Source organism: Anguilla anguilla, chromosome 17 (assembly GCF_013347855.1).
Source record: "Anguilla anguilla isolate fAngAng1 chromosome 17, fAngAng1.pri, whole genome shotgun sequence".
Taxonomy (NCBI): domain Eukaryota; kingdom Metazoa; phylum Chordata; class Actinopteri; order Anguilliformes; family Anguillidae; genus Anguilla; species Anguilla anguilla.
The window spans coordinates 17,733,949-17,747,849 of record NC_049217.1 but is presented as its reverse complement, the minus strand read 5'-3'; the positions used below and the strand labels follow the sequence as shown (position 1 = coordinate 17,747,849).

The following is a 13,901-nucleotide window of genomic DNA, read 5'->3' as shown; positions in this document are numbered from 1 at the left end:
TGGGAGCGTTTAAAGGACGATCCCCAAAGGTGCAAGGACAGAGCAATGTCCTGTTCGCATTACACTGTTCCGCCCATCATTGTAACCGCATGAATAGTGCCTATTCTGCCGTCTAGTTCACTATTAATCAAAATTTTCAGTAAGCATGTATCTAAACTGCAGCCAGGAGAAGCAATACCAATAAATTGCCGCACTTGTTCTTTTAGTGCAGTCCCCGAGAGGACGATTCTCTCTTCAAAGACAAACAAAGTGATGTGTGAAATATGTTGGAGAGATAAAAAAAAAAAGGGCTAATGAATGCGGGTCTGTGTGCTCTTGCGAGAAGACGGCACAGGAAACGAGGTGGGTTTTACGCGCTTGCCGCCCGAAGCGTTTTCCATTATTAATGCGCGCAGCTTTTAAAGCCCGCTGCCATGCTGCATATTTCACCAGTGACGAGCTCCCCGCCACGCCATGTACGGCTAGCGCTTAAATGGCAGACCGTACGAGGCAAGGTTTTCAGCGTTAATTCAACTCTGATGAAGGATAAAACATTTTACAGTTTTTCAGAATTTCACATGGCACTTACTCGTTTTCATTTTTAAAAACAATTAATTAGTCACACTCTTAAAAAAATACACATACCGTTTGTATAGTATTCTAATACTGGCCTAGTTTGTTTTCATAGTTCTGTTGAGAAATGTGATTAATCCCAAACTCTATTCTGTCACTGGCTCGTTCTTTGAAAATATTTTGTACAATTTAAAGTAAATTGTAGTATAGTATGTCCCTATGAATTACCCAGACACATCTTATATATTTAGCAAAATCGAATGGAAATGTGTTACGGTAATCACATTTCGCATTAGATATCGGCAAAATGCCTGTGGCCTACCTCTGACCTTCCAGATAACTGTGGGTATGGTAAGTATGGTGCTCAAGTTCATCTGTCTTCTCTCATCAACCAATGAGAATGCATTGTGTAAGGAGGTGCCAATTATTTGCCTTGACAGCATATTGAGAACTGACAAAAACAAGCTTTCTTTCTTGTTAAGATTTTTTGAAGAAGGAAAACGGAAAAATCTCCGATGACAGTTTGATGGCTGTACCATAAATTTTACCTGCAGGGATTTTCACGAGCTAATGCGGCATATTGCCTTGATTATTTTATTTTGCACATTTTATATCAAAAGTTTATATCAAAATACTCTAAATGAGTATGAAGTTACTTTAAATTAGTTTCAGAAGTCCACAAACAAAATATTAATGGTGCAAATGTACTTTGTTCTCTTAAAATGAAAATTTGTTGATGAAAATGTAAAATAAAGTCTTGGATGATAAGAAACAAGTTAGTGTTTTAGAAGCAAACAGTATACAAGAAAATGAAACCAAAGTAGCCTATTTACTCTGGCTTAAACTGGGCTCGTAAAACTTGGAAGTGAAGTGATGCGTTTCTGTTTTCTATTAAATTGGAATAGTTCGAGTAAACTTCCATTCATATTTATGTGTTCTATGATGTCATCTTACTTATTTTGCACCTACTGCATGTAATTGAATGCTAAAAAGAAAAAAAAGCTCAAGGAAATATGCCTGTGTGTGCGTGCGGGAACACATGCGTGTGTGCATGAACGCTAAGAACATGTGCGTTTATCAGTAGGGGCTATAGTAAAGTATACGGCATACTTTATGCTGGAAAACGTCATGCATCCTGTTTCCTGGGGGCATTTCCGCGATACCCAAAACAGAAAGTCAGAGTTGTAAACAAATGATTAATTCAGTGAAGCTACATTGCAGCCAAGAGCCATGGATAATACTAATAATAGAATAGCCCTTATAATGGCAGCAGTGTTATTTTATTGCTTTAAGTGGGTGGAAGATAATGACATTGAACAAATTGCATATATTTGTTTGTGGAGAATATTGTGGTTGGAGTAATTCCACCATATGTCCATCTTTAGGCACAGAGGGGCCCACTGCAATAAAGTATAAGTTGTGGATGTTTTCAGGTTGATCCTGTGGTTAAGATCCACGCTGCTAGGGGGAAAAGTGGGAGGTCATGGTCGGAAACTGCGGATCAAATGAACCCTGCTTACCACACAGAAAAATGCCTCACCACTGCCCCCTAGAGGACCGTGCATTTGGTGAGTAACAGGAAATTTTCCATTTTTTAAAAATATGTGAAAATTACACTAATCTATGGCTGAGAAACCCCACCCCCCACTTCAACACAATGGTTAATGTTTGGTACCATTATCCAGAATTGCAATGGTGATTTAACATATTAGTCTGTGGAAATATCTATGTCTTGTTACAATTATAGCGTGCACCTAAGACATGCAGTTATTCAGTGTATAAATGTTTAATAATTAGAATGTTCTCAATGTTACCAAGAATGTACACATCAGACAAGGTGTTATGTTTGCCTGAAAACCTTTACAAAAAACATTTAATTTGTGAAATATGGAAAGTAATATTTCTATAATAGGAATATATTATGACAGTTATACATGGACCCTCAGGTACTCTTTCAGGTTGGGGACCCCTTACAGAGACTTGACCTCTTTCTCTGAATGGGACACACAGGGAAGATGCCATTTTCAGATGCTGGTCATGTATGCACAGAGAACTTTACTTTGAAACCCAGACCCAAGGCGTGCACTAAGGTCAGTTAAATTAAGATAAGCTACATTTGAATATTGAACAGGTTTTATACTTAACACCTTTTAAATGCAGCATTTCATTTATCGTAAAAAAAAAAAAAAAAAAACACTATCAGAGTGTGGGCTGCATTAGTTTAACCAATCAGATTTCTGGTGACCTCACCATTTCCTCCATGACTGCAAATACAAAGAATTCATATGTATAACCTGATATGAAATGAATTTATTACATAAAGGTGTATGCTATTGATTAATTGACTTTGGACCGGAGATATATTACAATTGGATAGCTAATATACTTAAATATTGTACCTGTTGTAAAGCAACTATTGAAAAGAGGGGGAAAAAATGCACGATTCTAGCCGATGGGCCAGGGAAATTGTAATCAGTTAAAATTTGAATAAACAGAGAGAAATGTCTTCCTCCTGAGCTGTGTGGAGATACTTAGGAAAAACTGTGAGGATGTATTTATATCGACCTGAAACCGTTCTGAAGGTGTGGACCGCAGGGCAGACCCGTGTGTTTCCTGGAGCCACTGAGGCCTAACTCCTCAGAGCGGTGACCGGCTGCTGGGGTGTGCTGCACCCTTCACCACCGTCAAGTGCTTCGCAGTTAACATGTCATCAGGATTTCCTATGTCCATGGCAACGCACCATCAAAAAAAAAAAAAGTCCCCGTCTCGGGCCCGCGTCGGTGCCAACGTACACACCTTGTTTCCTAGCGCTGGTTTCACAGTCTCAGGCAGAGCCACGGTCAGACCAGCGGCTAGGTTTGTGCCGTCGCCATGGAAGCGTTCTGTTTTTGCCGAGGTAGCCGAGCCGCTCACCTGCTGCAAGGGCCTCGGGCAGGGCCTCAGAATCTGAAAAAAAGTCCCGGCGCGCCGAGGGTTAAAGTACAGCGTGTTCTTCCTGAAATCCTGTCAGCTTTCAACCTTTTTTTCCCCCCCTCCTCCTTTCTTCTTTTTGTTGAGCCTCTTGTTTGGTATGTGTGCGCCTGCAGCATTGTGAGTCCTCAGGCAAGGGAACATCTCCAGTAGAGACTTCTCACTCTTCTCCCCCCTTCTTTTTCTTAGTCGCTCTCTCCCTCTCTCATTCTCTCTGTCTCTCTCTCTCTCTCTCTCTCTCTCTCTCTGTTGTGTTCTTCCTTGTTATCTGGCAGCGGAATACTATTAAAACCCAGTGACTCCAGCATGTCTGCTTGCCTGTCGCCTCCTACAGCCGGTTTGCACGCAGCCCTCAAACCATAGCAGGGCTGCTCAGGGCCGCATCTGGCTGCGAGGGAGGCAGCGCAGTCAGGCTGAGCCAAAAGACTTAACCCTTTCCTGCCCATCGCTGCCAGCAGCTCACACACGTTACCTCTCAGGCAGCGTTTTGTGTAGGCTGAAAATATTCCTGTTCCCCCACTGTTAGCAAAAATTAGTGCTTATCCTAGCTTAGTAAAAACCTTGCTTCATCCGATAATTAAAACTACTTACTTATCTTAACTCGCGCGTTTGACTTAATATTACTTCTCCTGAGTGTTATATGACCACTACTCTATGCCACTCTTCACAAAATAACTTCAGCCATAGGAATTTCAATGACTGGTATCGCATGAAATGCATGCTGGTATCTGTAATTTTATTTTAGCTGTTGTACCACATTAGATACTGGGTTTCAACTTCTCTGAAGAGGCTAATGAAGAATAAAATATGGTGAATTAACATGTGTTTTTTCATCATTATGTATATCATATTATTTAGAATACAATAATAGCCATAACACATACTTAACTAACTAAGGTAATAATTGTGGTAATTTAGGATGCCTCCTATCAATGTTTTATACTATTTAGAGTCGTGATGGAAACAATTATGACTTCAAGATGACGGAAGAACCTCAATATTGTGTATTTTCTGCTGACCCAGCATGGGCACGTGGACACGTTCACACACGCACACTCAAGGGTTAATTTCTACACAATTTATTCACTCATTAACAGAATAATACATTCTATAGTTACAAATAATTTCAGGAGTTATTTTAAAGGTTCAAGCACCAAAGTGAAGTTTGCAATTAAAAAGCGATGTGTATTTAGTGGTTTAATTTTTCATACAAAACAAAGCTCTATTTACAGATTTAAACTTTTTTTGTTTGTTTTTTTTTACAAAATATATAAATAATGACCTGAGTTTATATAGCACATATGGTTTACACTCTACCTATATTTACCATGGGTTATACAAGTAGGCAACCTGCAAAATTTGAAATATTTTTGTTCTACCATTTCAAATGAGTTATTGCAAAGAGAGTCATTTTCATTCCTACCATTAGACATTAAACAACGAACATGATAAAACAACCGTCATTAATAATTTAAGAAAAACACAACAGAGCACGTAACAAGCCTAGTGATATAACCCTTAAGCAAACATAGTGTATTTTCCTAAATCAATGTTTTCCAAAGTCAAATAAACTATTTCATATATGTCTAAACACATGTCATATGACAAATATATAAATTACTGCAACTCCCATGGATATTACTCGATGCAAGTATTGCCAAACTTAAATTGTCGATGTATTCAAAATTCCAAATCTACGAAATTTGCAGTAACTGACACTTTGCACACTAGCGATGACAGTTTCGACATATACAAAAATATATATTTTTTTACATTTTGAACTTTTAAATGCTAGTATATATCACTTTTTGGTAGGCCTAAGGTAACATAAGCATAGGACATAGTAGGAACCATGTACTGTAGTGTCGCAGTTCTCCTGGTGCCTCAATCACGTGTTCAGACCGTCCGAAGCAAAACAGTATCTTGCATTTACGTGTATTCCCGGAGTCAGCTTATTTATTGGGATTATTATTCATTTTTATTATCATCATTATTTTATTTTCTTCTTTCTGAAGTCGATTGCTTGGGTCGAATACTATCATGATGAAAATCAGTTGCATGTAAAAGTCTTTTTTTTCCCCCTTTTGAAACATATAAACAAGTCTTTACAAATTAATACACTGCCCCCACGCTTTGCGGCGGCGGAGTGTGATGTACGGAGCCCGGGTGCTGTAAATGAGATCCTTGCTGGTACCAGTGACTGCTGTAATCTTCCATATAGGATGGCGAAGAGCTCAGTGGTGGCTGGGGAAGCTGCCCCCTGCTGGCGGGGTTGCTGTGAGCATTATTGTCCCAGACGGCCGGGGATGGCGGTGAATTGCAGGCCATGGAGTCGCTGGCGTTGGGGCTGTGATCCAGTGGTACTTCTCCGTTCTTGTACAGCTTCTTGAACTTGGACCGCCGATTCTGAAACCAAATCTTGACCTGTTTGTGAAGAGTAAGGGAAACGCATTATTTACGAATCCAGAATCATCTTATCTACACGAAATCAAAGTGTATTTATGTATTTATTCATTTGACCATAAATGGATATTAATAATGAAGGGCGATGTTCTATTGTGCGACCAGGCATTTGGGGATAGCCTACATGATGCAAAATGCTAAAACTCTAGATTCGGTCAGATGATTTGCAAAGGGACGGTACACAATTAATATAATCTGCAAGGACAGTCTCATTCAAAATTATGCTTCGCGTGAGCCCTCATTTGGCCTACGCGGTGAATACGCACAGGAGCGTAATTGTAGTTTCCTTACTACTAAACACACCAAGTACTAATATCCTCATAAATAACCCGATGAAATCCACCAGTGTACATAATCAGCGGCTTTTATTTGATGTAATGAAAGGTTTTGTGTGTACACATTTCGTATTCTGCCGGGTCTCAGAAGTTTTAGTTCGGGAGTGCCGTATATACGACCTGTCCGCAGCAGCTTTGTCTAAGTATACATAGCCTACCATTAGATTGTGGCGGGCACGCATACTGTAACAATGTTCAAATTAAAATGATTAATCCATGTCACTGTGCATTGTATAGGCCTATCTTTGCCATCTGCGACTGAGCCAAACTGGGGCCAACTGGTGAAAAGATTTAACCAATTTTTCTGTCCGCAGTAAACGTGGCAGCCTACGCTGCCTATTTTAAAATTGGAACAATTTTCAACGTTCATTACAACTTGGATGCAACATGATATAATTGTTAAACAAACCAGCATTTTCATGTGACAAGCAGCCGCTTTACCACTGCACGTGTTATATCCCTTGCGTGATTGTGTGTATCCATGCTACTGTTTTGTATATAGGCCTGTTTATTGGATAAGTCAACACACTCCACCACTGTAAATTATTCAGTGGCTACAATATCTAGTGCAGCTAGCTTATTTTCTATTTTTCTTAATGATTGGTTACGAACATTGTAACACTTAGGTTATCAGAATCGACTTGTTCTGCACTTACCTGCGTCTGCGTCAAGCCAAGTTGAGCCGCCAGCTCGGCTCGCTCAGGGAGAGCCAAGTATTGAGCCTTCTGAAACCGCCGCTGCAGAGCAGCTAACTGGTAGCTGGAATAAATAGTGCGCGGCTTGCGGATTTTCTTCGGCTTCCCATTTACCATGCGCACTTCAGGCTCTGGTTCTTCTTTAACTGAAATTAAATAGAATAAATACATAGTAAATACATGAAATTGCGCGCATATTTTTAGGCTACATGTTTACTTGATAATTTAGCAAATAAAAAATAATCAACCACACTTTTATATCCATTGGCTCTTAATGAATGTCCGACTAGCACCATTTCAAAAACCCACGTATACAGACACACACACACACACACACACAACATTTAAAAACACTTTTGGTAAACGCCAAGCAAAAATCTTGTGATTTAGGCGCTCATATATGCGCATTTTTATGCGCGGTTTTTGTGAACAAAGTCAGATATAAGACCTTGTTGGAATAATACGTCCTGGTAAATCGGCGCCTGTGCTAACAGCCCTGACACCTGATATGCTGCGGACTTTCGGGTACATACCCTCGGCAAGGGGAGGGACCACGGAGGTCTTGCTAAAAGAATCGCAGCACTCACCGAGTTGAGTTTAGTAAGTAAAATATTTATATAATTTATTTTTTATTTAAGTATGATAATTATTACTGTTTATTACACGTATATTTGTCATTACAGAAGTAAAAGCGAGTACAATGTGTGCGAGTATAATGTAAAATAATTTTTCTTCAATGCGGATGTATAAGTTTAATTTTTAACGATTTAATGTGCACGAATACAATATTAACATGTTCGCAAGTCAACGCATGCCTTCTTATGGTAAATTATCATAATCAATTTTTCATCATGTTTTTCTTTTAATATATTATTTGTAAGGCAGTGCAAAGTCATTTTGTTATTTTGAAAGTATACTGTACCTGCACACTAATCGTCCGCTATCTCGTAGTTATTGACAGAATGCAATGCAACATTTTGAATAAACCATTCTGTTTCACATTCTTGTTTTATAAATTCTGCGCAGAATAATCACTTAGGCCTATAAATATGCAATATTTTTACTTGAATAACCGTTGTTTGATTGGTGTGGAGCAAAAAAGAAAAATAGAAAATAATAAAGGAGAGAGCAGGAACAGAATTCTTAACCGCAATCCAAAACAGATTTTAAATACGTTTCAACCCACATTGAAACCTGAAAACTGATTAGCAGTGCCGTTTCCTCTGCTCCTGCAGGCTGTTGCCTAAGTTGCTGACGGATGTTGTCTGTCGCGCTCCTGGTTTTACTCAGCTCGCGCTCAAAAATGTTCAACTCTTAACTTTATGCTTGGCAACATTCGATATAACGATACATTATTTGGGGGGGGGGACATATAAAGTAAATATAATTGTCAGTGGCATATGTTAAAAGATGCTATTTGACGGCTTAACCAAAACTGAAAACATTTTCAGCGATGCGTTCACATATGGTTATTTCCTGTATGCGAGGACAAGAATTAAAAATAGGCTACTACTTACCGACCAAGAAGCACATCGGAACTACCCTAAATCTCAGAACATCGTATCTTATTTCGTCATTGTATCTTAAAAGGGTATCCAATTGCAAATTTAGTGAGGGTTTGTGAGGATAGAGGCTACATTTCACGTACGTTTATTCAATCAGCATTGAGGGAAAAGTTTAATCGGTGTCAGTATCCGATCATCGTAAATATAACACGCAGTCCCAAAGCCGAATTAAGCGAATTATAATTTAAACCAGGAGGTATTCACATAAAACAAAATGTGAAAACCCAAAGTTGTCAAATAATCCACAAGGTTTTAAGTGCGCGCGCGGCTTACGGTGTCTTACCTATGTCCTGAGGTGGCGTCTGGAGTTCCCTGTTGTAATGTCCGTATTGTCTGTATGAATGGGAGAAGGGGTATTCTGATTTGGTGGGGTAGGCCCCCGCACCCCCCATCCCATTTAGATTAAACTGGTGATACGGGTACGGGTTTATGGGCTGCGAGTACGACTGGCCGTGGTAGTAGTCGTGTTGACCGTGTACCGTTTGTCCACTGTAGTAACCCATATCCGTCGCAGAAGACTCTGGCAGAGTCGGGGAGTCTTTGGCTGCGGAATGGCAGTTCATAGAGCCAGGGAGTTCGGATAAAATGTTCGTTATCTTCTTCTCAAAAGTCTGTCCGCTCATCGTGCGTCGCCGCCCGCTGGAAGCAGGAACGTCCAACAAATATGATATAACAAGCTCTCGGTGCCGAAGTTGCTGAAAATCTAACTTCAGGAAGAATAACGCGGCAAATACAAATGGAATTTGCCTATGTGGAGCATAAATCCTTAGAGACTGTCCCCGTCTAATTCTCTCGGCGATACTGCTTCACTGTGGCACCACTCATCCAAGTTGAACTCTTAATTATAGAGCGTTGGGGTGGATGCTGTGCTCCTATTGGTTCTGGCAAGTTTTTTTCTCCCTTACTTGCCCCGAAGGCTAAACAGAAGAGTCGCCCAGATATTCTCTCCTCCCCTCTGCAAAGCGTCCACATAAACCTTCCTGGTGCCAGACGTCAGGCGCTGAATTTAGGTTCACTTTGATGGATTTTATTGTTGTTATTATTATTATTATTATTATTGATCTAAGTTTTTAAATCTCTTTGAAATGTAGTTAAGCAAACAAGTCACACCTGCAAACAAAAGTGTTCTATTGATATTTAGCCTATATTTTGCTTCAATTGATTTTTTACAGACATCTCTGTATTTATTTATTTATTTGTTTGTTTATTTATTGCTTATATTACTGCACTTAAAAATCCTCTAAAGCACTGGGTTGGCAGATGCTGGTTTCTTCAAATAGTAAACCAAAATGAGCAACGATTAAGTTCTGAAGAAGTTTGAGGCACTTAACATAGTCCTCCGATGTCGTTCGGTTCTATGGTTCCTAGCTGGATAGCCGCCTACAAGTCGGCGTGCGTGCATTTGAATGAAAGAGTACTTGGGCCGTATTTTGTTGCTGGGGGCCAGTGGGTGAAAGATTGATTCGATAAGGGGATAATGCCCAAGGCCGCCTCCGGGGGGTTCTCTTGTTCTGACCCCACGGTAGCTAGGCGTGGCAATACCTGAGCTTCCAACAACCCCCCAACATTAGCTTGTACAATGAGCGGCTCACATAAAATTGTCAATGCACTGGTTTTGTTCAATTAACCGCTTCGCTTCTGGCAAAGTCGACATGCATCCATGCATGCACACTATACAGTCGCCAGCAACATAGATACAACCTGTTGGCTTACACAACGTTTAAAAAGTTCCTTCTGCAAGTAAGTAGGCCTTTATGCTATGGATCTGGAATAATTGATGTTGTTTAAAAATGCTTTATTGTGTCGTCATAAAAGAGACAAAAAAAACTCGACATGTTCTCTCCATTGGCTTTTTAGCCCGAAATAACCTTCCATTATGGTTTTGTAAAACACAATTAACTTCAGTGAATGATCCACTGAGAGTCAAGCAGTCGGGAAGGGCTTTGCCGCTACATTAATTCATAATGCTGAGCTATTTCAATGAAGACAAAAAAGCAATACGAAATCAAACGGTTCCTTATAGCTTTATTTTGGCAAAGTCAATCGAAGGCATTAGGCTACTGCAAAGCGATGTAGCATTGTCAGTAGAAATGAGTATATGAATAGACTCGGTAGGAGTCATATACAACAAATACTATGTATTTATGTACAAATATATTTAGAAATGTGTGTGTATTTTATTTTGACAACCAAGCTCAGGGAATACCAATATCTTCCAATGAATTACATGGTACAACAGTGCCCCCTGGTGTTTTAGTGGATTAACTTATTTTTCTTTCGTTTAAAAACATTTTTTAAACCAAATATTTAGTGAAGTATATTTTTGTTTATTGAAGGTACGTACCCATAAATGTTTACTGAAGTTCGTGTTGAACATGGCAGTAACCTTTCGAAATTTTGTGCCAAAATGCAAGAAATTGTATGCCTATCTAAAGATTTTGAGTTTGTTTCGCAAAAAATAATTATCATCATTAATAACTAATCCGTGCCCCTAAATGTCAATGAAGAGAAATCTGACGTTGCATAAAGATTCCCGATAACTCCTAGCCTACTCGAGTCTCGACGTCGCATTGCATCTTTCATGGGGTTTTGCTACCACCTTGTGGAGGTTATAGGATACCTCGGATGTTTGCATTGCATTACAATCGCCTTGTAGACCTTGTTGCCCGTAAAGAAAGCTTTTTTACCTGTATTCCAAGTGTTAAGTGGACATGTTCAGCAATAAATTATTGCCGTTATTACTCGCCCACTTACATATAATGGCTATCATAGCTTGACCTACACATCTTTTTTGCACCTCAATTTTTCTCAATCATAATTGATGTGATGGTGCATTTAAAGCAAATCAACGCAATACTGTCATTATTAATTCATAATGTGTTTGAAAAAATCATATTGGTTCCTCAGAATGAATGTATGGAAATGAATGACAGCAATGGGGCACTTGGGGCAAATGGGGATGCTGCTCGGGCACCCAGAGCAACCTGTGATTAACAGCGCTACAGTGGTGTTTAGGATTGACAGTGCTACACTGGTGTTTAGGATTGACAGTGCTACAGTGGTGTTTAGGATTCACAGTGCTACAGTGGTGTTTAGGATTGACAGTGCTACACTGGTGTTTAGGATTGACAGTGCTACAGTGGTGTTTAGGATTGACAGAGCTACACTGGTGTTTAGGATTGACAGTGCTACACTGGTGTTTAGGATTGACAGTGCTACAATGGTGTTTAGGATTGACAGTGCTACACTGGTGTTTAGGATTGACAGTGCTACACTGGTGTTCAGGATTGACAGTGCTACAGTGGTGTTCAGGATTGACAGTGCTACACTGGTGTTTAGGATTGACAGTGCTACACTGGTGTTTAGGATTGACAGAGCTACACTGGTGTTCAGGATTGACAGTGCTACACTGGTGTTTAGGATTGACAGAGCTACACTGGTGTTTAGGATTGACAGTGCTACACTGGTGTTTAGGATTGACAGAGCTACACTGGTGTTTAGGATTGACAGTGCTACACTGGTGTTTAGGATTGACAGTGCTACACTGGTGTTTAGGATTGACAGTGCTACACTGGTGTTTAGGATTGACAGTGCTACACTGGTGTTTAGGATTGACAGTGCTACACTGGTGTTTAGGATTGACAGTGCTACACTGGTGTTTAGGATTGACAGTGCTACACTGGTGTTTAGGATTGACAGTGCTACACTGGTCTCTTAATTTATTCTTTCTGCTGGAGCGGCCGGTGAGGTCTTTCCGGTGGCCCAGAATGCCAGGCTTTCCATTTGTCCTAAATGGGCAACCTGGCTCTTTTCTTGTCTATTCATTCATTTGCTTTTTCCCCGTTTCAGAATGGCCAGTCATCAGCAGCGATTGCTGCAGCCTCTGTAGCTGATTTGGGTGAGCATAGATAAGCATGTGGCTCAAGTCTGCGCAAGCCTGTTTCAGAGGAGCAGGTGCAGCTCTCCGGGTTGGGGCGAGGGGGGTGGGTGGCATTGACCATTGGGGGTAACGGCGTAATGAGATGCTGTCATCCCGCCCGGCTGAAACCCCGCCCACCCCTGGGCAATTGTGCGCCGCCCTGCTGGGTTGCTGGCCATTGGCCGGAGGGCACGGTCTAGACCAAATGCTGGGGAAGGGGGTTTGCACTCGGAGCGCACACTCCATACCCAGTCCTAGCGGGGGGGAAGGAGGGCAGATCCGTGCACAAGTACATTTGGAACTGGGGGGCGACATAGCTCAGGAGGTAAGAGCGTTTGTCTGGCAGTCGGAGGGTTGCCGGTTCGATCCCCTGCCCCGGGCGTGTCGAAGTGTCCCTGAGCAAGACACCTAACCCCTAACTGCTCCCAATGAGCTGATTGGTGCCTTGCATGGCAGCCTTTCACCGTTGGTGTGTGAGTGTGTGTGCGAATGGGTGAATGAGAGGCATCAATTGTAAAGCGCTTTGGATAAAAGCGCTATATAAATTCAGTCCATTTACCATTTACCAAGTACAGTACCTTTACACTGAGCCACCAGCAGCCGCAATCTGGCTCCTTTTTATCCTGTGGGCTGGACTCCAAGCGACCTCAGCATAGTGGTATTCATCTTTTTTTCAAAATGAACTTATCCATTATGAACAATAAAAATAAATGTGTGTAAAGGAATATACTAGTTTAGGCTATCTTTCTATATCTCAATGATGGTGCCTCTCTTTTGACCTCAGGCCAATATCTGAAATAGGTGTTTTATCCCACACTACATTTTTAACGCAAGCCAAAGCAGCTTTGAATCTGGGGTGAGCATCCTGTTTGAACTGAACATATTAGAACTGGTTAAAAAAACTGAAACTAAATGTATGTAATGACTGGTAAATGTTTGTAACGAGCAGTAAATGTATGTAATGAGTAGTAAATGTATGCTCGTTTTACATGAAACATCTATAGTATCTTCTGGCTGTGACATGTAGCCATGGCCAGTTTCAATAGCCCCTTTTAGATAAATCTCAAGTGCTTGCCTAGAAATAGAAAATGGGCATTACCTACTTTTTATCGTAAGGTGCCCATCAAACAATACACCACAAACTAGGCCTGTGCCAGAGCTTTGCGCCACATCATAGCTGGAGGATAGAGGAATGAAAATAAACATGTTTAAGTCCTTGTGCCCGTGGTCCCTCAAGCTCAGCTGGAGAGAGTTCCCACACACCACGCAAATGCATGCAGTTGCCAGTGTGAATCACAAGAGGTCTCCAGATGTCATCGAATCACCAGTGCCTTTACGGTATTGGCCCAAAACGGCTTGCTTTTCTCATGGATTATTTTGTTGAACTGTAATATAAATAGAA

General features: G+C 40.7%; 1 protein-coding gene across 1 annotated transcript; it reads right to left on the bottom strand.

Moving 5' to 3' along the window:
- Positions 1–4,732: 4,732 nt before the first annotated feature.
- dlx3b (distal-less homeobox 3b) lies at positions 4,733–9,404 on the bottom strand. The gene is made up of 3 exons (XM_035398301.1): positions 8,864–9,404; positions 6,977–7,161; positions 4,733–5,946 (listed from the first exon to the last, which is right to left on the bottom strand). Exons 1-3 carry the CDS (start codon positions 9,201–9,203, stop codon positions 5,635–5,637), a joined length of 837 nt encoding a protein of 278 aa, XP_035254192.1. The 5' UTR covers positions 9,204–9,404; the 3' UTR covers positions 4,733–5,634.
- Between the last annotated feature and the right edge of the window lie 4,497 nt (positions 9,405–13,901).